General features: G+C 39.8%; 1 protein-coding gene across 3 annotated transcripts in view; it reads left to right on the top strand.

Annotated features, from left to right (window-relative positions):
• Nucleotides 1-436: 436 nt before the first annotated feature.
• LOC122639309 overlaps nt 437-27,796 on the top strand; it is a 41,259-nt gene continuing 13,899 nt past the window's right edge. The window contains exons 1-8 of one of the 3 annotated variants that reach the window (XM_043832132.1): nt 437-470; nt 1,720-1,813; nt 1,937-2,044; nt 2,850-2,885; nt 3,148-3,258; nt 7,388-7,471; nt 7,544-7,662; nt 8,666-8,767. In XM_043832132.1, the coding sequence (XP_043688067.1) occupies nt 1,754-1,813; nt 1,937-2,044; nt 2,850-2,885; nt 3,148-3,258; nt 7,388-7,471; nt 7,544-7,662; nt 8,666-8,767 (620 nt within the window). In that variant the 5' untranslated portion in view covers nt 437-470; nt 1,720-1,753. Of the gene's footprint in view, nt 471-1,001; nt 1,032-1,472; nt 1,598-1,719; nt 1,814-1,936; nt 2,045-2,849; nt 2,886-3,147; nt 3,259-7,387; nt 7,472-7,543; nt 7,663-8,665; nt 8,768-27,796 lie in introns of those variants that run through there. The other 2 variants (XM_043832134.1, XM_043832135.1) reach the window with 2 other exon arrangements.

Below are 27,796 nucleotides of genomic sequence, written 5' to 3'. Positions count from 1 at the left end.
TCGATTATTTATTTACTAAAATAACCTTGAAACGATTGCCTTTCCTGACGTAGAAGATTCCGAAAGAAGTTACTTTTTCGATAAAAAATGAGGGACTCGAAAATAAAATAAAATGTAACGACACAAAGATATGGATCAGTTGTTATTAGTCAGTCGGAGAAAAGCTCATGCAGTTTCCCCGTAAAATTTGGCGCATCTGACCCTTACGTGTGTCAAATACTCGAGCTCTCTCTCAAAAATAAAGGGAGTAGGAGAAGAGAAGAGAGCTCTCTGCCTCTTCTTATATTCTCTTCTGTGGCTTTTCGTCTCTTCGTCTCTTCCTCTCCCCCCTGTGTCCTGTCGACTCCCTTGGTTTTGTCTCTCTTCTTCTCGGAGGCAGAGAGAGAGAATCCTGGAAAGGAGTGAAGGAAGCTCGTGATACAGACTTTGAATCTTTGGGAATCATCTAGTTCTTTGTTACTTCTCCTGAGATTGTTGTTGTTCTTTGCTCTGATTGGATTTCGTTCAGATGTACAGAGGTCACCGACATTGTTTCCAATTTTGAGCAAAGCTTTTTTGTCCTTTACAAAAAAGCGAAAGATCCAGTTGTTTTGCTTGGAAGCTTCTGGGCGTCAGAGTAACGAGAGTGAGCTACAAGGAAAGTTTCCTGTGGAACTTGTTTGTTTCCATCTAATTTCTTCCATTTTTAGATTGAAGAAAAGATTTGGCTTAACAGATTCGTTCGTTCTTCATCGCTGAAGTTTCCATTCATTAGTATCGAAAAGCTACTGGTTTAATTTCAGGACGGGATTAAAGTAGAAGAAAAGCAATCTCGTCCCAAATCTCCCGCCAGCAGACGTGAAATTTCTCACTTAATCCGCAGTTACAAAGAACATAGACCGAATTTTATCCCTGCAAAGGAATCTGGTTCGAGGGAATTTCTGTGTAATAGTTCGTTTGATCCGCCGGAAAAAGAGGGACGAATATTTTTTTTTCTGGTGCGGAACAGAATTTCTTGTGAGTTTTTCTACTCCTAGTCGAAAATAGAAAAGGTGAAACCAATTTATTTCAATATTCTTTCTTGTTTTTAGGATTCAAAATTTTTTTCCTCTTTTTCTCCATTTTAAGATTTCTGTTTGGAGAAGGTTTTCCTGCTATCTTGGTTCTTACTTTTTTTGGATGGAAGGTTATTCCAGTAATTTTTGATTATCCACTGATATCCTTCCCCACTTTAGTTCCGTTCCGTTCCTTTCTGTTCTGTTTAATGAGAGAAAAGGGGAAAGGTTGTAGCTGAAACTGGAGTGTCACTAGCTTCTTTTTCGTTTTTCTTCTGTGTATTTGCAGCATACTTATCCGAATATGAGGTATTTTGTACTTGTGTTAATATACTCTTATAGTGTTCTAACGGTTCTGTTCTTAATCCATTAGTTTGTTCTCATTTATTCTACCAAAAAAAAAGTTTGTTCTCATTTAGCTTTGTAATCTGAGTGGTGCCTTTCCATTTTAGAGAATAAATCCCTTCAATGAGCTTTTGCTTTTTCCTAACTTAGCTAAGTGATCCGTTGCATGTTTTGAGCTGGAATTAAGTACCAGCAAATGGTTCCTTCGTGGAAATGGCATAGGAATTCTAATCAGTTTTTCGTGTTTCTAATTTGGTTTCTAAAAAGTTGCTGAATGTGCCTGCTTGGGCACTTTTGCACCAGTGCTAATTTCGTTATTGGTTTGCATGCTTTGTCACAGAATGTTTGAGCAAAAGTAGAAGCTGTGGTTGTCTATGAGGGCGATAAAACCTTGGATATGGCTGCCAAGAAGCAGAAACGTCTCTTTTGATGGGGTAAGAGACTCTGTTTAAATATTCCCCTTCTCCTTATTGCTGGGAGGAACATATGAGTTTTACTTGTGCTATATCTGATGGGTCTTAGTTTCTAAGAATTATGTATAATGGGTTTGATTGCAGGGTACACATGGCTTTAAGATGAAGCCGCTGCCTTTTATGGTAATTGTGTGTATACTTATGGTGGTCATTGTGTGGAGAACCACTAATTATCAGTATCAACATGCTGAGGTATATGAATACTATCAATCCTTCTATTATTGTATCTTTCTATGGTAAGGAAAATGTATGGGTCTTTAAGGCTATGTTTGGTTGACAAGAAATGGATAGAAAAGAGGAGAAAATATTCGTTTTTTAAAAAAAATTTGAGGATAGAGATAGACACAAAATCAATTATTGAGTCATGAAAAAAATTGAATTTTTTCTTTTCTGTCTATCTATTTCTTGCCAGCCAAACATAGCCTAAGGTGAATCCTTGGGATAGCATGCTAATGGAAGATATGATTCTCTCTACCCAACTTGGTCGCAAACCCTTCTCTCCCCTACCTCCCACCACACCTCGCCCCCCCCCCCCCAAAAAAAAGAAGAAACAATAGTAATAATAAAAAATACATAAATAAAAAGAAAGAATGAATGACGAATCTCGTATATGGAAGTCATTGAGTGGTGGTGGGTGGGACCACAGGACTTGATCATTTGCAAACCGTTGTTGGTGGACCACCATGATTATTATATATCACACAATAATCGCCATGATGATTATATATTTTCCCGACAGATACCTTATGTTGTGTTTGGTATGCATTCTTGGAATGCATTCTGAGTAGATTTCGCATTCTCAGGCGATAAAAACAACTATTTTCATCATCCAAGAATGTGAAATCAACTTAGAATGCATTCCGAGAATGCATACCTAACACTGCCTTAAATTTCACCCAGCTTCATTTTTTGGGTGGTATTTATAGAGCTCTCTTGAACTTGGACTCATGGCTGTATTTTTTGGTGGCTTGGTACTGGCATTCTATGAAACTGACAGATGGAAAACAGATTTCGTCCTTTTGGCACACTAAAGGTAAAATCTTAATTGTTGCACCTTTATTGTGAAATCTATTTTCGTTTTCTCTCTGATATTACTCTTTACTTGATTCGAGCTCACCTAAAAGAAATAATGCGACCTTCTTGGTCCTTGTTATCAGTTAAGAATTGCTCAGTGATCGTCACATTTACTCCCAAACTTGTTGAAGTGATTTCTTTCAGTTTGCATGGTTGAATATCTTTGTAATTCACATTTCAACTTCATTATTTTCTAAGAAGTCTATTCTATGGTAATCTAGGATTCTGAACTGGCTTCTGTCAATCTGGACTATTTACCTCATGGTATCATTCAAGCAAACTCAGATCTGGAGCTGAAGCCTTTATGGTTGAAAAGTCGTTCCAGGTCAAAGGTAAACTATGGTCTTAATAAACTGCAAGTTTTTCAGTGTCTGGAATTGTAGAATCTGAGTAGATTGCTTTGATTTTGTTGAATATTAGATTTGATTGTTATGTTAATTGGCTGTTGATGTTTGGACACAAAGTCACAAACCATTAAATAACTGGTATATGGATACCGAAATCTATTCGTGTGTGTTGGGTACTGTTGCATCCTTGTGGCTTATCAAGTGGTGTTCCCTTAGGCTTTTGTTGGAAAAAGGATGCTTATACTAAGTTGCAAGTTTGTCCTTGTTGGTAGAGTTCTGTTTAATATTTTATTCCATTTCCTAACCCATATCCTTTTTTATGACTTCAATAGTTTTGCTGTAAGAAAATTCAGAAAGAGACTTTCTATGGTAGGAAGACAAGAAACATGATCATTGGGTAGTGTGGAATAGTGTCCTAGCATAAGCTCAATTGAGGTGGATCAGTGGAGTTGATAGTCGTGAACTTGTAGGGATAAATGAATTTCTCAGAAAATGGCATTGGGGTTTGACACAACTTAACTCAAATGAAGCCCAACAACTCATGAAGAGAAGTGATCGAAGGTAAGTTTTGGTCGTGCTTTAGGTTGGATGAGAGAGTAATGCAGCGCTAACCTTTGTAATCTAGGGTTCCAATGAGAGGAAATGGTAATGGGGGGCTCGGAGAATGACTCTCAAACTAAGACCACAAGTGCGCTCTGAACCACGTTAGGATTCAAGCAATGTCAGAGAGTAGGAGAAATGGAGAAAGTGAGGTTAAGGAGGAGGAAGAAGAAGAAGAATGTGGTAGCAAGTTGTGTGGGAGTAATTGCTTACTCTCCACTATATTGGTTCACTAAGCATTAAGGGAAATTACATCCTTACCCTATGCTAATATATGTTAGCTAAGGGAGGTAAAAGGTAATGTTAGAGCAAAACACCAAAAGAAAACACGAAAAGAAGCAAAAACAGAGCAAGATGACAGAGATTTAACGTGGTTCACACACCAGTATGGTGTGCTACATGCACGGCTCCATGGGCGAAGCCGAAGCTGTTTCACTATGTAAATCGGAGAAAGTTACAATGGAGATCCCTCAAGAACACCCAAAACGGTGCTGCTTCTCTCTACCAGAAACCCTAAATCGAAAACCCCAAAATTCTCACTCTTTACAACAAAGCGGGTAAAGAACATAAATACTCCTCCATCGGATCAGGGTCGATCCATCGGGTCGGGTCAAACATACCACAGGGGCTTCGCCCCCTCACCCCCCCCAACGAGATCAATGATGAGCTCCGAGCTTGGGCCGCTCTGCTACCATCACAGATCTCAGGAAAAGTTCCATTCGGGTCGCCACCCAAAAAATGTCGGAGCGGGGCATTCTTCGAAACGGGTCAGAGAATTCAAGACACACATAACAAGTAAAAATAACATTACAACATAACACATTACATCATAATACCCAAAGTACCTTATTACATTGAATTACATAAACTCTTAACAAAAGTTGCAGGTGAGTACAATCCTCTTCTTATAATTCCTCCTACCCAAGGATAGCTATAATTTTAATGTCCTGAATGTCTTTGTAACATTGTAGAGTATTATCAGTATCTCTCCAAATAAACGGATTAATTAGCCTGAATCCTTGCATATCGATATCAGGATTTGATTGATCTAATTACATCCGCCTATGGAAGCAGGGGTAGAGGTAGCTACCAAATCTTCTACAATTGTGTGGACTGATGGACTGATGGACTTATGAGCCTTGATCGTTACAATGGACGATTACCACATTGAGCTGGTTGCTGGAGGAGAAAAACCAATTTATTGCTTATCTAGCTTACTCGAATTGCAGAAAAATGTGGTGTGGCCCGCTGATTCAAGAGGCATTTGATTGAGCAGAAATTTGACTAATGTCCTTGATATCCCTTCATGTATCGTTAGAACATATGGATAGTCAGCCACTTGGTCTGACAAACTGGACCTGTTGTAAACAGTCATTGTCAACACACATTTAACAATTCAACGGGTCATCTTTCCTCATGACCAGGCTTTGGATCATTGATTGCTCAGCCCTAAGAGTATGGGTTATTAATGTAGGACAGAAGTGAAAGCTTCAGTCAGTCCCAGAATGGGATCTTATACCAGGGAATAAGTCACACGAATGGTATAATCAGGTTGTGGTAAGGTTGATGGGTTAAGGGAAAGGATCAGAATAGGGAACAAACAGTATAACAGTTTAAAGGGATGGAACAGAATAGGGATCTGTGGGTAAAGGTCTGAAACAAAATAGGATCTAATACCAAGGGTCTATATGGAGCCGGCAGGTTAATTCCTACCTGCCCATTGCTGAAAACTGCAGGACTCGATCTCAGGGCAGGTTGGGATGATGGAGGGAGAATACAGCAGTTTCAATGGCTCCAAAAGGGCTGAGATTTGGATTGAGTGATCCACTCTTCAGGGGTGAAACCCGATCAAAGGCTGTGGGTGGTTTGATGACTGGGTTGGGCAGAGGAGTCAGGAATCAGAATTAGAAACTAACCAGAGAATAGGTCTGAAACTTGCAGCAGAGAGGATTGAAGGTTGAAGACAATCTTCTAATGGCTGTAGAACAGTGAAGGGTTGAAGAACTATGCTTGAATCAGTCTCCCGGGCTTCCCACCGCAAGGAGTCAACTGGATCGAACACAAGCCCCTTCCACCTTGGATCAAACACCAAGGAAACTCCATGGAAGCAAGCATGCAAACAGCAACGAAGTAGTTGAGCAAAAATCGTGGGCTCTTCAGCCCCTTGGGTTGCTTTATATAATATTAGAAAGGAGCAACAGGGTCCAAAATTAGAAAGTTTCCAATTTGGTCCCCTTTTGCTTGGAGTACAAGACAATCATTTTCTAAACTGATGTGAGCTAATTGTAGACAACTTCTAATTATGAAATAGAAAGTAAATAACATCAGCTAGACTACTAGACTGGACCATAACATAAGGACTCAAATAAGACAAAAGGACTAAAACAACCCAAGACAAAAATCATGTCATGGCTGCCAGCTAGGCAGAAACCTTTTTCTTCCTTGAGTACACCCTCAGCTCTGCATCAGTTATGATACGTTCTTAACAACATTTGTCAGTAATCTGCTGTTTGCGAGAGGCTGTATATGGGAGATAGGGCATTCAGTTTTCTCTCCTGCTGCTTTTATGTCCATATGTGATTATTTTATGTTGCATTATCTGATTTTATGTCATGCCAGTCCAATTTTATTTAGAGCCAGAATGTTCCCTCCCAGATGATTTATGGTCAAGGACCATTTTTGGAACAAGATATTGATTGGTTCATCATAGTTCTAGAAATGGGTCATCACCAACTCTTTTGTCAAGTCAAATGTAGAATTGTTAACCGACCTGTTCCACTGAACATGTACAGTTTATCTGTGCGTACTCTGAGGTTATGTTGGCATACAACGGCTCACTCGTATCATATCTGATCTAATCAATTTTGACATATCGTGAAATTTGTTGCGCTGAACCGGTACTTGATCATGCTTCCTTGTGCTGCTTCAAGGACTGAAGAAACATGGATACTTTATTGGAATTGGTGGATCAATGGGAACGTTTGTTCTCTTGGTCTTCTATTCAAGAAGTAACAGACTACGTGTTACTTCTCGTGTATAGAAATATTTTCGATAGGTTATTCTAAAGTGTATTGGTTGATTTAGTGTTCATCCTTGACTGGTTGTCTTCCCGTGAAACGTGGTGTCACGATAGACTTGGTAATCGTCTTCTTGAGAGACGTAGTATCATGATAGACTTGGTATCCTTGGTGGATCGACCTATCTATGTGGTAGATGAGGTTCCTGGTACATGAGTCCTTTGAGACCACGTGACTTGATAGGCGGTGGCCTAGAGTCCTTGGTGATGTGGTTGCTTAATTAGTGAGATGGTGACTTACATACTCCAAAAAGCGAATTAGCTAACGCTGTGAATCTTTGTATGTTTGAATATTTGCATTTCCCTTCGTGTATTGATAAGATATTTACCTTATTTACCCCCTAAAAGATGCAATTCCTCTTACCCTTGCTATTAAATTTTATTCTAGCGATGTTTTACTTGTTTGAACACCAAGTAATGGCAGTGTCCATTTTCCAGGTTGATATTCCTAGTCATCCAAGCTTACTGGCAATTCCAGCTGGAATTAAGCAGAAAAAAAATGTTGATACCATTGTTCAAAAGGTATAGTTTTTATTTTTGTTCTACACAGCTTGGAGTAGAGCATTCTTTGTCTCTAATTTTTTTGAATCTCAGTTTTTTGCAGAAAATTTTACTGTTATACTGTTTCACTATGATGGTAATGTGGATGGTTGGCGGGATTTAGCGTGGAATAACAAGGTCATTCACATAGTTGCTCTCAACCAAACAAAATGGTAAGTCCTCCATACTGATGTTTACAAATCCCGTTCTTGTTGGGTAGTGAAAATGCAGAAAAATGCTATAACGCATAGACAATGACATGGCCAATAGCCTAGGAGGCTTCGTTGATGACTTAGTAAACTAGGTCGTGTGGTGGGGGAATAATATACTATATAATACTTTCTCAATTGGCTCTTGAATATGGGTAATGTATTAAAAATATCAATTTTACACAAAGCAATTTGGCAGTAGTGTATCTAAAACCTACCTAAGCTGTCGACTGTCGTATTTTCACATAGACACATCCCTGAAAGCTTAGGCAACCCTCTAATTATCAATTTTACACAAAGCAATTAAGCAGTAGTGTTGCCAAATACCAACCTAAGCTGTTGCATTGTCACATAGACACATGCCTGAAAGCCTAGGCAACCCCCTAGTTAAACCTTGTGTGGACTTGTATCACCTTTTAGCCCTTAGGCTGGTCAGTTGTCTAGGTCTCAAGTGGGCAATGGCTCAATGCGCTGTTTGAATATGGCATGTTCTGCTGTTATTAATAGTAGGATTTAAACCAGCCAACGTAGTTTGGAGGCAATTCAGATTGACCATCTAGTGGTGCAAAATGGCACACAATCTTGGCAGGATGTGGAGGCAACGTGTGTGGGTTTAAAATATGGCATCTCCAAAAGGGTTCACCGACAAAATTAACTTGTCAAACAATAGAAAGCAAACTCCCATTCTCTTTCCCTCTCCCCCCTTCTCAAATTCTGCTTGGCCAATTGGAGTGTGACAACTAATGCTGTTGCTCGGCAGTAAGAGGATCAATTAACCAATAACCATATGCATTGGTTTCTTATGATCATGCTTTCAGACGCAACAGTTCACATCTCTAGCATTTGACTACAGGGTATGGGATGCAGTAGGCTAGGTCTATGGTCTTGGCAACTTGATTTCCTAACAATAGTAATGACCTGATCTCACCTTCCTTTTTATTTATTTTTTTTCTGTTTATTATTCCAGGTGGTTTGCTAAGCGTTTTCTACATCCTGATGTCGTCTCCATTTATGATTACATATTTCTTTGGGATGAGGATTTGGGAGTAGAAAATTTTCACCCAGGAAGGTAAATATCAATGGGGCTTTTTGTTAGTCAACATTTCGTCTGCCTTTTGATAAAGTATAAAATCTTGGTAAATGAACTGGAAGTACTAAGGCTTCCTCGTGATCCGGACACTGGAGCTTCAGATTCTGATGACGTCCCACAGTAGTAATATTCATAATTTGTTTTGTGGAATACTTTATCAGTGATCATATTGCTTGATCAAATGAACTTAAGTAATAAGTACTTTACGTATAACATAAGAAGTTTCAAAGGTCTTCCTCTCAGTTTGAATTTATGTTCAGTGCTTCCCTAAATTGTTTATTTTTTTCTTTTTTTCCTAAATTACACCTGAGGTTCCTCAAGTTGGGGGTATCTATGCCAACTTGAGAAATCGTAGAGAGAGAGATAGAAAGATTCTGTTTTGCAGAAGTTGATGAGAGTCAGTCGAAGAACCTCACTGTGGGGGTTGGGTTTCAGAAGCTTGGAGTGGTGAAACAAGTAAATATTTGGTGGTTGGGGGGCTGCCGAAACAGTTGGGGAGTTGCAGAAGATAATGATTGGGGGGGGGGGTTGGTTAGTGCAAGACTAGAACCAGATTAGGTCTAATCCCAGGCAGGATCAAATAGAAAATCTCCAAAGAACAGTAAAGAAAGCAATGGGATCCCGAAGAGAACAATGGGATCTCAATGGTTGGAGGAGAACGAAATCTCAAATTGGTAACCACAAGAGAAGTAATAAATATAAACCCACAAATTTGTAACTTTATGAAGCTGCAATCAAGAATAAACAATCTCCTGAATAAAGAGAAGCCGATCAGAATAGAGAGAAACAGAGATCGAGCAGCACTTACGGTTTTGAGAAACCCTAGGTTCTCCTATATTGTTTTTTGGATTGCTCCTGATTCGGTTGATGGAGATGTACCCTGGAAGCAATGATCTTGATGTAGCAATTGATGTAGTCCTAGGTAGGAGTAATCGCACTAGGAACCAGGGTAATAGGATCACCAACAAGGCTGCTGGTTCAAATGGGCAGAATAGGTAAACTAAGGTAGAATTAGGGTTAGGACTAGGAGTTGATCTAGGGTTTTATTTAGTAATGATGTGCAGGTCAAAAGGAAGCTAATGATATAGGTTTTAAATAGGTTTAAACAGAAAATTAAAATTCTGAAATTCTAGGGTTAGGGTTTTAGGTTTTAGGAAAAGAGATCAATTTAGGGTTGGGAGGGGGAATTCTGGACAGGGCTTCTGGCCGAGTGATAAAGGCAGTATGGGGAAGGTTCGGGTGTAATATGGTTAAATTCTGTAGGCTGGTTAGGTCTGGACAGGGTTTAGGGTTCTGGGTTTCAATGATGGTGAGGGAAATTAAGGTTTTTATGGATAGCTGGGGCTGGGAGTTGGGTCGAGTGTAGGGTGTGGTGTAAGGCTGTGATCCAGTTTTGGGTGGATTCTAATGAAGGAATGGTGCTGGACAGACTTTAGATGATCTAGGGTTTAAAGGGGATCGATGGGTTTTATTGGAAGCTTAGGTTGGAAGGTTAGAAGAAGAAGGGGAATGCTAAAACAGTAAAATAACTTACTGCATTGTAGGTTCTTCAATGGCAGCTTGAAGATGAGCTTGAGCAGGACCTCCCGATCTTAATAGATGCAAGGAGTCGATCGGAGTCCACCAATCCCTTCCACCTTGATATGACTTACAAGGCCTCCTTGATATTACCCACAAGGAACACTCTCAAAGAGCAAGCAGCAGCGTTCATGGCAGCAGCATAAAAAACGATTTTTTAAAACATAATTGGTGGGGGAGCCTCTCCCACGATCTATTATTAAATAGGAGGCTAAAGGCCTAATTCCTAAAGCTATTACAACTCTAATCTCCATCCAAAATCGTGGAGAGGTACAATTAAGTGATTTCAAACAATTCAAAAAGCATAAAAAGACTCAATTGACCCTAATGACTTAAAACAACTTAAACTACTTGAAATAAAAGAAGATTCTCTACTAGCCAATAGGATATAAGAACCTCTTAGCCAATAGGAGCACTTCACTTAAATTAGACCAATTGGATGCAACCAATGTAAACCGGTTCAATTAAAAACACAAAATAAAAACTAAGTATAGAACTAAAATAAACTAAACTAAGGCTCCTACACTCCCCCTCAAGCCAATATTTCATTAATCAAATTCATGTACAATTCTGGCCTCCCTTACAAACTTTTATAGAAGACTCAAAAATAGGCTTAGACACTAAAATGTGAAGGCCTAACCCTATCCTTAACTGAAGAAATAATTGAATGGCTTACTAATGTGGTAGCCCTCCACTATTTATTTATAATAGAAGTTCAAGCATAAACCAATTCAAATAAAACTCTTAACTCTAACTAACTGACTATAATAATAATCAGAACAGAACTAGAATAAGAAAAACACCCCATGGGTCGACCCATGTCATACAAATACCCATATTCCAACACTCCCCCTCAAGTTGGTGCATAGATATCAGTCATGCCCAACTTGCACACTAGAGGTTGAAAAACTTTTCCACTTAATCCTTTGGTGAACACATTAGCCAACTGTTCTCTAGATTGCACATAAGGAACACAAACAGTCCCATTATCCAGATTCTCCTTGATAAAATGACGATCAATTTCAATGTGTTTCGTCCTATCATGCTGCACTGGATTATAGGCAATACTTATTGCTGATTTACTGTCGCAGTAGAGTCGCATAGGCCGAGTAATAGGAATTCTCAAATCTTGTAACAAGGTTTTGAGCCACAATAGCTCACAAATACCAAGAGCCATAGCTCTAAATCCAGCCTCTGCACTGGAACGGGCCACCACTGTTTGCTTCTTGCTGCGCCATGTAACACAATTTCCACCCACAAATGTATAGTAACCTGTGGTGGATTTTCGATCATGAGAACCAGCCCAGTATGAGTCAGTGTAGGCTTCAATTTGTAGATGATCATGACGGGATAATAACACTCTTTTACCAGGGGTTGACTTCAAGTATCTCAAAATCCTGAGTACTGCCTCTAGATTATTAGATCGGGGATCATGCATAAATTGACTGATAAGACTCACAGCATGGGCAATGTCAGGCCGAGTGTGAGATAAATAAATTAGTCGTCCGACTAACCTCTGATATCTCCCTTTGTCCACTGGTTCTCCATCAATGTCTCGGAAACGAGCATTTGCCTCAATGGGAGTATCCACAGGAGAACAGCCTAACATGCCAGTTTCGGAAAGAAGATCTAGAGTATACTTTTGTTGAGATAAGAATAGCCCTTGAGAAGAATGGGCCACTTCAATCCCCAGAAAATAGCGAAGTATGCCGAGATCCTTGATCTCAAATTCCTTGGCCAAATAAGTCTTCAACTTGGAAATTTCAGCAGGGTTATTTCCAGTTACGACTATATCATTGACATATACTATGAGGAGAGTAATAATGCTGCCCGATGTCTTGATGAATAAGGTGTGATTTGCGTTGCTTTGTTTATAACCAAATGTCAACATCACTGTCTGAAAGCGACCAAACCATGCACGTGGTGACTGTTTCAGACCATACAAAGCCCGCTTAAGTTTGCAAACCTTGCCGTGAGTTGCAGCAGATGAGAACCCACGAGGAACATCCATATATACTTCCTCCTCTAATTCACCATGGAGGAAGGCATTTTTAACATCAAGCTGCTGTAGACTCCATCCTAAGTTCACTGCACAAGAGAGAATTACCCTGATAGTGTTCATTTTGGCAACAGGCGCAAAAGTCTCCAAATAATCTATCCCATATGTCTTGAGTAAATCCGCGAGCAACCAGCCTTGCTTTAAAATGGTCAACAGTTCCATCAGCTTTTTGTTTAATTACAAAGACCCACTTGCAGCCAACAGTCTTCTTTTGTGGTGGAAGTGTGACAAGGTCCCATGTACCACTCTTCTTTTGTGGTGGAAGTGTCACAAGGTCCCATGTACCACTCTTCTTAAGAGCTTGCATTTCTTCGACCATGGCCTCTTTCCACCTAGTATCTGCAAATGCCTCCTGCCAAGTCTGTGGTATGGAAACAGAAGATAAAGAGGAAACAAATGCATGAAATGAGGGGGATAAAGACTCATACGAAACAACTTGTGAGATTGGATGTTGCGTACAAGACCTTTTCCCCTTCCTAAGAGCAATGGATAGGTCAAGTGATGGATCGGAAATAATAGTAGAAGGATCCAAAGGAGCGGAATCTAAAGGATCAGAAATATTACCAAAGAAAGTGTCATTCGGTCTTGGTTCAGAGGACAACTCCTGGTGTGGTAATACTGCAGTGGTGGGCTGTCGTTGCCCCTTTTTTTTTCGATAATGCTGCTGACTAAAGTCTTTCTCTGGCTGTACCTGCTGCTCTCCCTGGACATCATCATCTAAAGGTACATGATAGTCATCAATAGGTTCATGTAGAGGAGGAATAGTAATCGGCACATCTTCTAGAGTAGATGTAGACTCCCCCTGAAGAGGTGCCGAGGAGGGAAAGAAAGCCACCGCTTCATGAAAAACGACATCCATGGAAACAAAAACACGACGAGATGTAGGATGGTAACATTTATATCCCTTTTGGGTGGGAGAATAACCAATGAAAATGCAGCGGAGACCGCGAGGGTCAAGTTTGCCAAGGGCATAGTGGTTTTGAACAAAACAAACACACCCGAAAATTTTGGGAGGAATAATATAGGAAGAAGACCCCTTTAAAAGGTCAAGAGGGGAGAGGGCATTCTATTGATAAGATAAGCGGCTGTTAAAACAGCCTCGCCCCAAAAATGAGAAGGAACATGCATTTCAAACATAATAGAGCGAGCTACATCAAGAAGATGTCTATTTTTGCGTTCAGCCACTCCATTTTGGGGTGGAGTGTCAACGCAACTGGTTTGATGAATAATACCTTGATTAGCAAGAAATAATTGAAATGCCCCATCTAAATATTCACGACCATTGTCGCTCCAGAGAGTTTGAATGGTGGCTTGAAACTGAGTTTGAACCATGCTATAAAAAACTTTAAAACAGGAAAACACTTCACTTTTGTGTTGCATTAAATAAACCCAAGTGGTGCGTGTGTGACAATCAATAAAGGTGACAATCCACTTAAAACCAGAAATAGAGGATGTGCGTGAGGGACCCCAGACATCAGAATGAATCATAGAAAAAGGCTTGGAACATCTTTTATTTGAACTAGAATATATAGAACGAGTTTGTTTTGCAAAAAACACAAGCCTTAAAGAGTGAGGATTACAATGCTGAAATAAAGCAGGAAAAATTTTAGCTAATGTTCCTAAAGGTGGATGTCCCAATCAACGATGCCATCGATGCAATTCAGATAAATGATGGCCAGCGGAAGTAGCAGTCAAAGCCTGGCCAGACTTAGCAGCAGTACTGGAGATAAGATCATCGTCAAGCAAATAAAGGCCACCACACATTTTATCAGTTCCAATCGTTCTCCCTGTCCCCAAGTCCTGAAAGACACAATGTGAAGGATAAAAAATAGCTTTACAATTGAGATCAGATGTCAAACTGCTGATAGAAAGCAGATTAGAAGTTAACTTAGGGACATGCAAAACAGAGGACAAGGATAAAGAAGGGGAACAATGGAGGGCTCCCTTCCCTGATACAGAGGAAAGAGAACCATCAGCTATTTTAATTTTATCTTTGCCAGAACAAGGAGAATAGCGAAAAAATAAATTAGATTGACCAATCATGTGGTTAGTGGCTCCGGAATCGATTATCCAAGGATGAGATAATGCCAAATCACAATGACCAGCAAAAGAAATACCTGGTTTGGAGAGAACAAGGTTGGATTCAGAAGAGGGAACCACAGTGGAGGTAGAGGTAGATGCAGATGAAGATGTGAAAGACCCAAAGTTGGTTATCATACGACGAAAGACAGCAATTTCTTCTGCAGAAAGCGTGGTAGTAGGGGCTGTTTCAGTAGCTTCAGAAAGGTGGGCTTGTGTGCCACCACGACAACCACGACCACGGCCTCGACCACGACCACCACTACGACCATCAGATGAGTCAGAAGGCCGACCATGCAATTTCCAGCAATAATCCATAGTATATCGTTCTTTTCCACAATGGGAACATTTAAGAGGTTCCTTCTCAGACGAGGAACGTGTACCAGTATTAGAAGGATCACCCCCAGAAGTAATTAAAGCTGATCTCTCTGGCTGTGTAGGTGGTAACATGGTGGAACGACGAGTATCTTCCAACTGTATCATAGAGTAGGCTTGCTCCAAATTGGGAAAAGGGGAACAACTCAAAACTTGAGACCGAAGCTGAGCATATTCCACATTAAGTCCAGTCAAAAAAGTATATACCCTGAATTTATCCTCCCTATGTTGAAATTTAGTAATATCAGAAGGACAATCAAGTTGAAAGTTATCATAGTAGTCAAGCTCTTGCCACAGACTATGGAGTTCAGAGTAGTATTGGGATAAAGTAAGTTCACCCTGTTTGGTTGCATGGAGTTTTCTTTGAATATCATAAACTTGTGCATCATTCCCTACCTGGGAATAAGTATCTTTAGCAGCCTTCCAAATTTTGGCAGCTGAATCAAGTAGTACATAGCCACGGGCAATGGATGAAGTCATAGCACTGAGAAGAAAGGACATAACCAGGGAGTTACTTGAACTCCACTTATCTTGTAATGAACCAGCCTCACTTGGCTTGACAGTGGTACCATATTTACATCCCTTATAGCCCTTTGAATCAATGGAAAGAAAGACTGATGTAGACCAGAGTAAATAATTAGTGCCATCGAGTTTCACTGGGCTGGCTGGAAAAGAGGGATAATCATGATGATTCCCTTGTGTAGAAGATTGGCCAGTGGTGGTGGTAGGTACATCTGAATCAGGCATATTGATGAGATTATCGATCACAAAAAAAAACCAAAGTATAAATATGATGTGATGAAAAGTGCAGGTATCGATTCCTGCAAAAGAAATAAGTCTCGGCTTTGTGTAGCAGATGGGATCCTTTATGGTTCCAATCTGATAGTGCAGGAAAAAATAAGATGAAAACCAAATATAAATCTTGGAATGCCGAGAGCCTCAATAACCTAGAATCTTCAGAAAAAAAAAATTGCAGAATCTTCTGCAGTGGCTGAAAAATAATCTGCAGGTCTTCAAACAGAAAAAAATCTGCAGGTCTTCAAACAGAAATAATCTGCAGGTCTTCAAACAAAAATCTGCAGGTCTTCAAACAAAAAATCTGCAGGTCTTCGAATCAGAAAAAAATAATCTGTAGATTGTTTGAGTTAAAATAATACCGCAAGCGTACGGGTCAATTGTAGCTACTGGTCGAACACGAGGAGATATACGCCACTCTATTTAACTAACTAAAAAGTAATGCAAAGTGAACCAAATTAAAGTGTTAAATTAAACTAATCAAACTAATGAAAATTAATGCATCCTAACTCATAATCATCTAACAAAATTAAGGGATTAAGTTGGCGTCCTAACACATGAGCATCTAACCTATCAAACTAACGTAAATTGGAAGGAATAACAAAAACGCAGCCACACTTCATAACCACATAAAAAGAAATAAGGGAATAAAAGTGCATCCACATACCACAACCATATAAAAAAAATTAAAAGAAATAGAGGGAGAAGAAGAAGAAGATAGAGAGAGATAAAGGAGAGGGAGAATGAGATTAAGGGTTTAGAGAATGAGATACCTTGATGTGCTTAAACCGGATTGAACTTGCTTGCATGAATACTTGAATAAACTTACCATGGCTTCTTCTTCTAAATCCCCAAGTCTTGTCATCAACATAGGAACTTAGACCAGGAAGCTTGAAACTAAACTAGAATTATTACAACCATATTGAAGACATAAAATTAAAGTATGAATCAAAAGCATTACAACCATGGAATTGAAAGCATAAAATCAAACTAAAAGCCAAAAACTAGAAGAAGAGAAGAAGAAATTTCACTAATTAATTGAACTAAAAAATGAATTAAAATTGAATTAGAAACTAACTAAAAACTAACTTCTTACAACCCAAAGGGCAAGGGGTATTTATAGGGGGAAGAGAAGAGAAGAGGGAAGTGTAGGAGAAATATTCCCTAAGAGAAAAGAGAATATTCTCTTCTCCTTCCTCCTTTACATTGCCTTGAATCTTAAGAAAAAAAAAAAAAAATAGAAAGAAGAAGAAGAGAAGATTGTTTAATTAGACCTTCTATTTCTAGAAAAGTAAACTTCCAATTCTAACAAATGCTTCCTTTTCTTTGTAGATATCTGCTCCATGCAATAAAATCAAAGCATCTTTGATTTTTCAACCTTCTATAGATGAGAAAATATCCTTCAAAATAAATCTATCCCAAGTAGAATACCAGAAGTGCCCTTGGAAAGTTGGAGGAGAGAGAGAGTAAGGGTGATGACTAGGATTCTTTCAAGAATAAATAAAATACCCATTCTATCCTTCAGAAAACGTGGAGCATGGGGTGCTTATATAGGCCTCACCATTGTGTTCCTTGCGAAAAATCTTCCAAGACCGAAATTTCGTCCAATTTGGAGTTCGGGAGCCCAAGATATCTCAAGTTGAAGTTGGACTGTCCAGGGCCCTCCAAATGGAATCTTTCGGGTACAGGAAATATAACTTCTGGTTATTGCGTTAAGGCTCCTGGAATCCAAACTTTCGCTTCACTTTGTCCCTGGCCGACTATCAATAATTACAAATAAACCCCTATAGACCATTTTCGTGCTTCGTTACGGAAACGGCCGTAAATTCTTTGTTTCAACTCGGAATCAAGTGTCGTTTGAACCGTTGCGAAGCTGACTCGATGGGCTACGCATCCAAGCCATTAACACCTCTAAACAGCTTAAAAACATTTCCTTAGCAGCATCTCCTCCATTTTCACAAGAATTCACCTAAAACCTGAAAAGCACAAGAAAGCATCGAGTAACTCTGTCCAATGTGGTAAAATGTATGCTTTATGCCCTAAGATTTCACACATAAATGTGCTCATCACAGATCTTAAAACAAAAAAAAATCTGCATTTCTTCAACTTCAAAAAGTGATCTCACTTTGTATGGAGATCATAAAAAAAGGATAAAAGAAAGGAGGTAAGATCTAGGGCAGGTACTAGATCATTATTAGATCACCTCAAAGTACCGCCCCCATGAAACAGTGGAGACTTGAGAAGAGAAGAGAGAAGAAGGGTCTCGGTGGGTTTAGGGTTTTAGAATAACTGAGTTAATCGATCTAGGAGAGATCGATCTTGAAGGGAGAAGATGGATGAGGGAAAAAATCAATCTCAAAGAGGGAGATCGATTTTTGGAATGTGGGTTTTATCTCTCAGGTATCGATTTTCTGCTTTGATACCATGAAGAAATAATTGAATGGCATACTAATGTGGTAGCCCTCCACGATTTATTTATAATAGAAGTTCAAGCATAAACCAATTACAAATAAAACTCTTAACTCTAACTAACTGACTGTAATAATAATCAGAATAGAACTAGAATAAGAAAAACACCCCATGGGTTGACCATATGTCATGGGTCGACCCATGTCACATGAATACCCATATTCCAGCATTAACTAATAAGGTAACCTAAATTGACTAGGAAAGTGAAATAACAAAGGAAATAAACTCAAATAGGACTCTTATCTAAACTATTGAAGTAAATCCCGTGTTCCTACTTTCTACCCCATATTTTATGCTCATTAAAGTGGTCAATTACAAAATAAACCCATGGGATCAAAGTCCCAATACATATATAACCCAACCCAACGCTTATTTCCAATAAAATAAGCCCTCTAAGTGACTTATCTATATCTGGGAGGATGGGAGAGGCATTCTGTTTTGCAGAAGTTTGACCTCTAACCCTACCCTCTCTGGCTATGTGTTATATGCAGCATTGGAGTAGTTGCGGACAGAATATCTGACATGTTTATGATATATGAAATGTCCGCTGGAATAATCACTTTAGAAGACGCCAAATCATCAGACCACCTACTCCTCACTGATCTTCCCAAACCTGTAGTCGTCTCTTGCCCCCCCCCCCCTCTGGTTTCAGGTAGCTGGAGGCAGGGAAGTAGACTGGGAGGGGGTTGAAGGTGATAAGGGGAAGAAAGGGCAGATCAGGGAGGGGGAATAATCTTGGTCACATAGCTTTCTGACTCTTCTGAGTTGCTTGAATCCCACTCACTAAGAGTTGAGTAAACATTTTGATTTCTGGTAACTCCCGAGTAAACTGAGTCAAATGAAGCATTCTCACAAGAAGTTTAATGATCATGAGAGACAAACCCTGGTCGTATGTGAGGAGTAATTTTGTTACTAGTAATGTTTTTTTTTCATGGTTTTCGTACGAAATTAATATTTCTTATTAAAAACATCTTACGTAAATGAATTCTGTGTACATACACATTTATGATCAACTCAATAAAGCCTTATCCCAGCCACTCTTAACTCTATATATATTTTGTAAGAGCCATTGAGCTCCCACCGATTTTATCATTGAAAGAAGATGGCTTTTTGTTGGTTATTCTGTGGGACTTAGAACTGGTTGTGAGATTCAACTGTCCTATTGGTGAGACCCCAATACTGCTGGTGGGATTCCAGTAAGGCTAGGTTAGAAGCCTGGTCATATCTTCTTCTTCCTATCACTTTCTCTATTGCTCAATTCTTGTGTACATGCTTATTATTTGGATTTTTATTGTTTGAAATCTGTAGATCCTTAAAATCATGTTATTGTTGATTTTCAGAAATCTTAAGTCGACTGTTAATTAAGAATCATGCTGGCAGTAGTATTCCTCTGTAAATCTAAATCCAACAATTTGATCAGGTTCTTCTTTGGTAGAGTTATTCTTAACCATGAATCAGACCTTCGACCAGGAGTTCACTTCAATCTGAGTTGCTGATCCTCAGATATTTAATTTCTCTTGAATCTGATTCTTTTTTTTTCCCATCACTGTGGTTCTGATTTTCAAATGAGTTTCTAAACCTAACGTTAGGCTTCTAAAAATCCATCATCTTGATTCCCGAGTCCACTTAAATCTCAACGTCACTGTTGAGAGGATCAGAATTAGAGCTGAATGCTTGGATGGTTAATTGATCACCCCAAGCCTTTATTTATATTAGTGAAAATAGAAGACAGAATTACATGTGAGCAATGTGGGACTAAACCCACATAATAGAAACAAAAAATAAAACAGTAAAAAAGGTCCAGAATACCCCCCACAGTATTCTGGCCCATATATTCCAACACTCCCCCTCAAGTTGGAGCATATATGTCGTACATGCCCAACTTGACTAAGATAGGAAGAAACACTTTGCCACTTAGCCCCTTAGTGAACATATCGGCTAACTGATCAGCAGACTGCACAAAGGGAAAGCAGATGAGTCCGGCTTCGAGTTTCTCCTTGATGAAATGTCGGTCGGTCAACCTCAACATGCTTAGTACGATCATGCTGGACAGGGTTATGAGCAATGCTAATGGCTGCTTTATTAGCACAATAAAGCATTATGGGAAGATGGACAACAACACCAATATCTTGCAACAATCCTCTAAGCCACAAAAGTTCACAGATTCCTTGTGTCATTGCACTGAACTCTGCTTCAGAACTGGACCTTGCCACAACATTCTGCTTCTTGCTACGCCACGTGACAAGGTTCCCACCCACAAAAGAACAGTAGCCATAAATTGATTTTCTGTCAGTAGAGCTAGCCCAATCGGTATCAGTATAAGCTTCAACCTTCAGATGACCATTGGGAGAGAGAAGAATTCCTTTTTCGGGAGGAGACTTCAAATATCGCGAAATATGAAGGACTGCCTCCATGTGAGAGGAATAAGGATCATGCATACACTGCCTCACCAAATTACAGCAATGACTATGTCAGGTCGTGTGTGAGAGAGATAGATTAGTTTGCCCATTAATCGTTGATAACGGCCTTTGTCGACAGGTTCACCCTCTTTCTCCCTAAGTTTGGTAGAAGCTTCCATAGGAGTATCTGAAGGATGACAACCTGATGCAGGTTCATCATAGAAATTGGCTTATTTCTTTAGAAATAGGCCTAGGGTTGGGTTATATACATGTTGGGCCTTTGTTCCCAAGGGTTTTCTATGTATTAGGCCACTTTGATGAGCCTAAACTAGGAGTATATAGGTTGCATACGGGATTAGCCCAATACTTAGTTTATTTTTATGTTTTTTAATCGAACCGGTTCAAATTGGTTGCATCCAATTGGTTCAATTTAAGTGATCATGTGACTTGGTTAAGTGGTCATGTGACAACTTAAGTGGTCATGTGATGTAAGTTGGGCCGGATTAGGATTCTATAAGTCCAGCCATGTTTTGAGTCTATATCTTTTAGTATTTTAGTTTTCTAGTTAGTTTAAGTTACCTAATAGGTTAAGGATTGGGTTAGGCCTTTCCTTTTTAGTGTAGGAGTCTAATTTTGAGTCTTTTATGTAAGGTTGTAAGGGGGTCAAGTATTGAATACGAATTTTGATTAATAAAAACTCAGCTTTATGTTTGCTGCCTTTGTTGCTGCTATTGCTCCCTTGTGTGAGTGTTGTCTTGTGGATCTCAAGGTGCTAGGGTGAGTGGACTCTCACGACTCCTTGCGTCTGTCTAGTACCGGGAGGTTCTTCTTCTTCTTCAATCGAGCTTCTTCAAGCTGCTGCTGCTGCCTTTGAAGGAGATCAAACCAGTAAGTAATTTTAGTTTTGCTGCATATATCCTTCCCCTCTTCATACTCTAACCTAATCCATCATTTATCATCGACCTAATCAGATCACTACAGCCAGCCTTCCATCCCCTCCATTAAACCTGCAACTATTCCTTCGAATTTTAGCTTGATCCCCAAGCATTCACCTTCCAACCATCAAATCTGTTCCAAACTTCCAGCATACAACCCCCACACTTCTCCCTACGCTCGATCCTAAACCCAGCTCATAACTCCCACTCTATCCCCTCCATTCCTCCACTCCATTAAAACCCAAAACCTGCAACTCCATTTTGTCCAGAATTGCAGAATTTTAAAACCTTCCTAAATCCTATTATTTATATGCCATAAAAGCACCCTAGACCTGCATATTAAAGCCATATAAGACCCATTCCCAAATTCCCATCCTAAACCCTAGAATTAACTTAAAATCTAGTGCTGTCCATTTGAACCATCAACCCCTTTTGCTATTGATCCTGTTATCTGGCTCCTAGTAGGTCTCCTACCTATCTAGGTCTACATTACAACCTAGCAACCCAGTCTCAGACAATAGATCTAGGATATATTTCCTTTGAGAAAGAAAGATGCCCTTTGAAGATCGAACAACTTCTATCCCTAGAAAATATTTTAGAGTTCCTAGATCCTTTACTTCAAACTTATGGCCAAGGAAGTGCTTCAATTTCTTGATAGCATCACTATCATTACCAGTGACCACAATATCATCCACATAGACTATGAGAATAGTTACTTTGTCACCAACTCGTCTGATGAACAAAGTGTGATCAGCATTGCTTTGCTTATATCCTGCTGAAATCTTAGCTTTGTGAAACCTGCCAAACCAGGCTCTAGGTGACTGCTTCAAATCATAAAGAGCACGTTTCAATTTATAGACCTTGCCCTTAGTCCTGTCATCAGAGAAACCTGGTGGAACATCCATGTATACCTCTTCCTCAAGCTCCCCATGGAGGAAGGCATTCTTTACATCCAACTGCTGAAGGTCCCACCTAACATTTGCAGCACAAAATAATAACACCCTTATAGTGTTCAGTTTCGCTACTGGTGCAAAGGTCTCCTGATAGTCAATTCCATAAGTTTGAGTAAATCCCTTTGCAACCAGTTGTGCTTTGTACCGATCAACTGTCCCATCTGTCTTCTGTTTGACCACAAAGACCCATTTACATCCAACTGGTTTTCTCCTTGGAGGAAGAGCCACAAGATCCCACGTATTATTTTTGTGTAGTGCTCTCATTTCTTCCAACATTGCTGCCTTCCACTTTTCATTTGTAGATAATTCCTGCCAATTTTTAGGAATGGAAACAGAAGAAAGAGAAGATACAAATGCACAAAAAGAAGGAGAAAGAGAACTATAAGAAACAAAACGGGATATGGGAAGCAGAGTGCAAGTCCTACTACCTTTACGATGAGCAATAGGTAGGTTGTAGGAAGAGGGCTTACCAGGAGAGGAAGAATCTGGATCTTGAGCCAGCAATTGGATGGGTATCGGTGGTACAGTGGATTGAAGCTGCCCCCTTTTGGTGCTTCCCTTTTTATAGGTGATCATGTTGGAGTTGTCAATCTTCTTCTGAAGCTCACCAATAGTTCTCTAGACAGGAGTCAGCTTCCCTGAATAGGAACATCAACAATAATCTTTCCCATGGTCTCCCCCTGTAAAGGACTCCCTTCGGATGAGTGGGAAACAGCCAGAGAGGGCTGGGCAGCAGTCAAAGGAGGCTGGGCAACAGTCGTAGGAGACTGGACAGCAGCCTCAGGTGGTTGGGCAGCAGCGTAGGGGTTAGAAAAGGAGGAACCTCAAAGGTCAGCACATCTTCACTAGAACTCCCCCTCTAAAGAGGTGGTGATGAATAATAGGAAACGGTCTCATGAAAAATAACATCCATACTGACCAAAGTACGGCTGACCAAAGTACGGCGGGAAGGGGGGTGGTAGCACTTGTAACCCTTCTGGGTTGGAGAATAACCCAAAAAAATACAATGTAACCCCCTAGGTTCAAGTTTGCCTCGAGACTTAGTATCTCTAGCATAACACACACAACAAAACACCTTGGGAGTAACAATAAAGGAGGAATTCCCTAGTAAAACCTTAGTTGGACTATGGGAGTCAAGGACTCGGGAAGGTAGCCTATTGATGAGATAGGCAGCAGTGAGGACAGCATCTCCCCAATACTAAGATGGAACATGTCTAGCAAACATCAAAGCCCTGGCCACCTCTAACAAGTTGCGGTTTTTCCTTTCTTCCACACCATTCTGGGAAGGGGTATCAACACAACTGGTCTGGTGAACAATACCATGGTCAGCTAGATAGTTTTGAAATTGAGATTCTTTATACTCTGTTTCATTATCACTTCTTTATATTTGGAGAGTAGCCTGGAACTGAGTTTGGACCATTTTATGAAAATGCCAAAAACACCCAAAAACCTGATTTTTTGTGTGTAAAAGATACTGGCAATGTGTGCTTAGAGTGACAATCAATAAAAGAAATAAACCATCAGTGACCAGAAAGAGATGTTTTACAACTAGAACCCCAAACATCAGAATGCGCCAATTGAAAACAAGAACTCCTTTTATTTGATAAAGAATAAGTGGAGCGTGTCTGTTTGGCCAGAACACAAGCCTCACAAAAAAAGTCATCCTTAGTACAATGGGGTGACCAAACTAGGAAATAAATGCGCTAAAATTTCTAATGGAGGGTGACTTAATCTGGAGTGCCATTGGTAAATTTCAGAAGAGACTAAGGTGTTCTGAGGTAGCGGAGAAGGTAATGGTGGTGGTGGAGAGGGACGGCCATCTTCAAGCAGGTACAATCCACTATGTACTTTACCTAATCCAATAGTCTTCCTAGAGCCCAGATCTTGAAACACACAATGGGAAGGAAAAAAGGTTATTTTGCAATTAAGATCATGAGTAATACTACTAATAGAAAGAATGTTAGTAGTAAAATTAGGAATATGTAAAACAAAGGACAAAGGAAGAGAAGAAGTACAGTTGATGATTCATTCCTTTTTCAGATATGGAAGAAAGGGAACCATTAGCTACTTTGACCTTGTCTTTCCCAGAAGTGGGAGAATAACGATGGAACAGGCTAAAGGAACCGGTTATGTGATCTGTAGCTCCAGATTCTATGATCCAAGGATGGGAAGCTACAGAAGCACAGTGACCTCCAAATGAAATACCTAACCGGGCAAAGTGTGAACCTGAAGGAGCAACGGAGTTGACAGTATCAGCAGATGTAGTAGAGGCAGCTGCAGCGGAAGTCCTTAGCATACGTAGGAATGTCTGTAGATCATTCTGGGATAGACCAATGGTAGTAGCAGGGGTTGTAGTAACAGTCTCAGTGTGATGAGCCTTGTTCTTTGGCTTTTTCTTTGTCTTGGCAGCCCTTTTTGCTTCGAAGTTAGCTGGTTTCCCATGAAGTTTCCAGCACTTCTCTTTGGTGTGTTAGGGTTTGTAACAGTGCTCACAAACAACAGTCCCTGTAGTAGAATCACCAAGAGAAGCAGTGCCAACAGGTGCAAGAGTAGTCGAGGCAGCAGCCTTTAGGGTTGATCTGTCAGTAATAGGTGGGTGCAGCATAGCAGCCCTACGATTTTCCTCAGAGGACACCAAGGCATAGGATTGTTCAAGTGTGGGAAAAGGCTTATGGCCCAATACTTGAACACGAATTTGGTAATACTCCACATTTAAACCCGCCAAAAAATCATACACCCTGATCTTGTCCACATGCTTCTTATATGAAGCAATGTTAGCAACTATAGTAGGGTGGAAATCAGAGAAATGGTCCAATTGTTGCCATAGACTGTGTAGAGAAGCATAGTATTTGGAAACTGAAAACTCTCCTTGAGTAGTGTGGAGGACCTTCTGCCTGAGTTCATATGCTTGGGCATCATTGCCAAGCTGCCCGTAAGTTTCCTTGCAAGCAGCCCGAATTTGAGAGGCTGTATTAAGGAGAAGAAAATTATGTTGCAGATCTGAAGTCATAGGTCCAATCAGGTAGGACATGAGAACACCATTGTTGGCAAGCCATCTTTCTTGAGCATGACCAGCCTCAGTTGGCATAACAGTGGTGCCATTAATGTGACCAGTAAGGCCACGGCTAGCAATGGCAAAGGAAGCAGACCGAGACCAAAGCAAGTAATTAGAACCATCCTGTTTGATTGGATTAGGAGAAAAAGTGTGATAGTTTGGTTTGCTTAGGCCATCATTATCAGAAGTAGTAGTGGAAGTAACAAAGTCAACCATAATTGCAACAGAGAAGCCCAAATTGTAGAGAGAGGCTGTTGTGATGAGAAACCCACTAAATACTCCAATAGAATGTCTAGAAAGAGGAGGAGAGACTCTGTAAAAGATGGTCAGATGTGCCTCCAAAAATCAGCAGCAACAGACAAGTAATTCTCTGAGATCGATATTTGTCAGGGTTTTGAGAAAACCCTGATAATGTTGTGATCGACTTTTGGGAGAAGGCTGTCAAAAAAGCATGGGATGAAGCTGAAATTTGGATCGAGTAGGCCTATGGGGCTGCTGAATCACTCTTCCAAAAATCAGCACTAACAGAAAGCTGTACTCCCAAGATCGATATTTGCAAGGTTTTGGGAAAACCTGAAAAAAAAAATCGATTAAAGAGGGGATCTTCAGAAGAGCTAGCTGGAGATAGAGGCTTGGCTAATAAACTGCAGCAGGTCTTGATCTTCAAAGAGGTGGAGAGATTCCTTGTAATTGAGATTGAATCAATCCAAAATATATGAAGTCTTCAAATTTCGCAGACAGAGTGCAAGCCCTTATCGATTGAAGTTGTTATAGCATGGACTGAGGTGATGGAGGGCAACAACTAGATCATATGGATCACCTCATCAGTGCTGCCCTATGAAATATGAAAGAACAAAAGAGAAAAAAAAATGAGAGAAAAGGGAGATCGAGAAAGAGGGGATCGAGAATGGAGGAGAGGAGAGCCCTAACCCAAAACCTGCTCTGATGCCATGTTGAGAGGATCAGAATTAGAGCTGAATGCTTGGATGATTAATTGATCGCCCCAAGCCTTTATTTATATTAGTGAAAATGGAAGACAGAATTACATGTGAGCAATGTGGGACTAAACCCACATAATAGAAACAAAAAATAAAACAGTAAAAAAGGTCCAGAATACCCCCCCACGGTATTCTGGCCCATATATTTCAACAGTCACCAAGTCGATTCAAAGGTCCAAGTTGGCAAGCTGCGCTTGGCCATTGAATTGTTCCTTTACTTTTTCAGTTTTTCTCTTCAAATTTTAATAATTTTTAAATTCGTTTCTCAAACTACTGTTTGACAACTGTTCAAAATTGGTCAAAACCAGAAAAAACAGGAACCCTTTTTGGTTCAATGCTCGGTTTGGGCCTTTGGATACTCTCATTTCGCTCATTTTCCGGACAACCAAACACAGGCTAAATAGATGGTATTTGGCTAAAATTCCATTATCTGTTAGGTTGGACTTATGCCTTTTGCGTTCGGGAACCTCAAAAATAACATATGAAACATCAGGAATCCTGCTATAGATAACCCCAGCACGAGGAACCTCAGGTTTAAATTACCTCTTTTTTTGGATTTGTAAACTATCTTTTACATTTCTATTTCCATGTTAGATGGATACATCATACATGTCTTCCAAATCTTCTCCGATTCCATGCTTGCAGCATTTTAATCAGAATCCAGTTTGGTTTCCTCAACCTAACCCAGAAAAAGATGAGTTTCACTGTTTAGTCAATTTCTTTGTCTTGCCCTAGTTACTCTGATGCAATCTAAAAATTCAGATTAAGGATCTCAGATGCAAGCAAGCCCATAAAGGAAGCAACTGTGTTGTTCAGGGAAGAAATCAGATTGATGGATGGGGAGGGAAGAGAGATGAGATCAATCTTCTTGGGAGGAAGAAGAGAGAAGAAGAGAACAAAAGAGAAGAGAAGAAATCAGTTTTGGGATACCAATCCCGTATGCACTGCTCAACAGCACCAAAATTCTTTAAAAAAAAAACTCATATTCATTACTCAAGTCATCTCTAATTGATGGGGGATGTATTACATACATATAGACCTTCTAAAATTCCTAATTTTACTCATGAAGGGACTTCTTATCACTCTAATACACTCAATAAAGTGAATAAACTGATAACAGAATTCTGTCTAGCTATTAAGTATCCTAATCTAACTCAAACACTCAATTTAAGTACTAATCCAATGTACTAACATTATCTCCACTTTATGGGCTTATAAATTAGGCCCATTACATCCATAAACCCAAAAATAAGAAGCTCAAGGTCTATAGAACCCAACCATGGGCGAAAATAAAATCTTCTGAGGCCCAATAT

Source organism: Telopea speciosissima, chromosome 9 (genome assembly GCF_018873765.1).
Source record: "Telopea speciosissima isolate NSW1024214 ecotype Mountain lineage chromosome 9, Tspe_v1, whole genome shotgun sequence".
In the NCBI taxonomy this organism is placed as follows: domain Eukaryota; kingdom Viridiplantae; phylum Streptophyta; class Magnoliopsida; order Proteales; family Proteaceae; genus Telopea; species Telopea speciosissima.
Note: the sequence above shows the minus strand (reverse complement) of the source record. Positions and strands in the feature narration are given on the sequence as shown.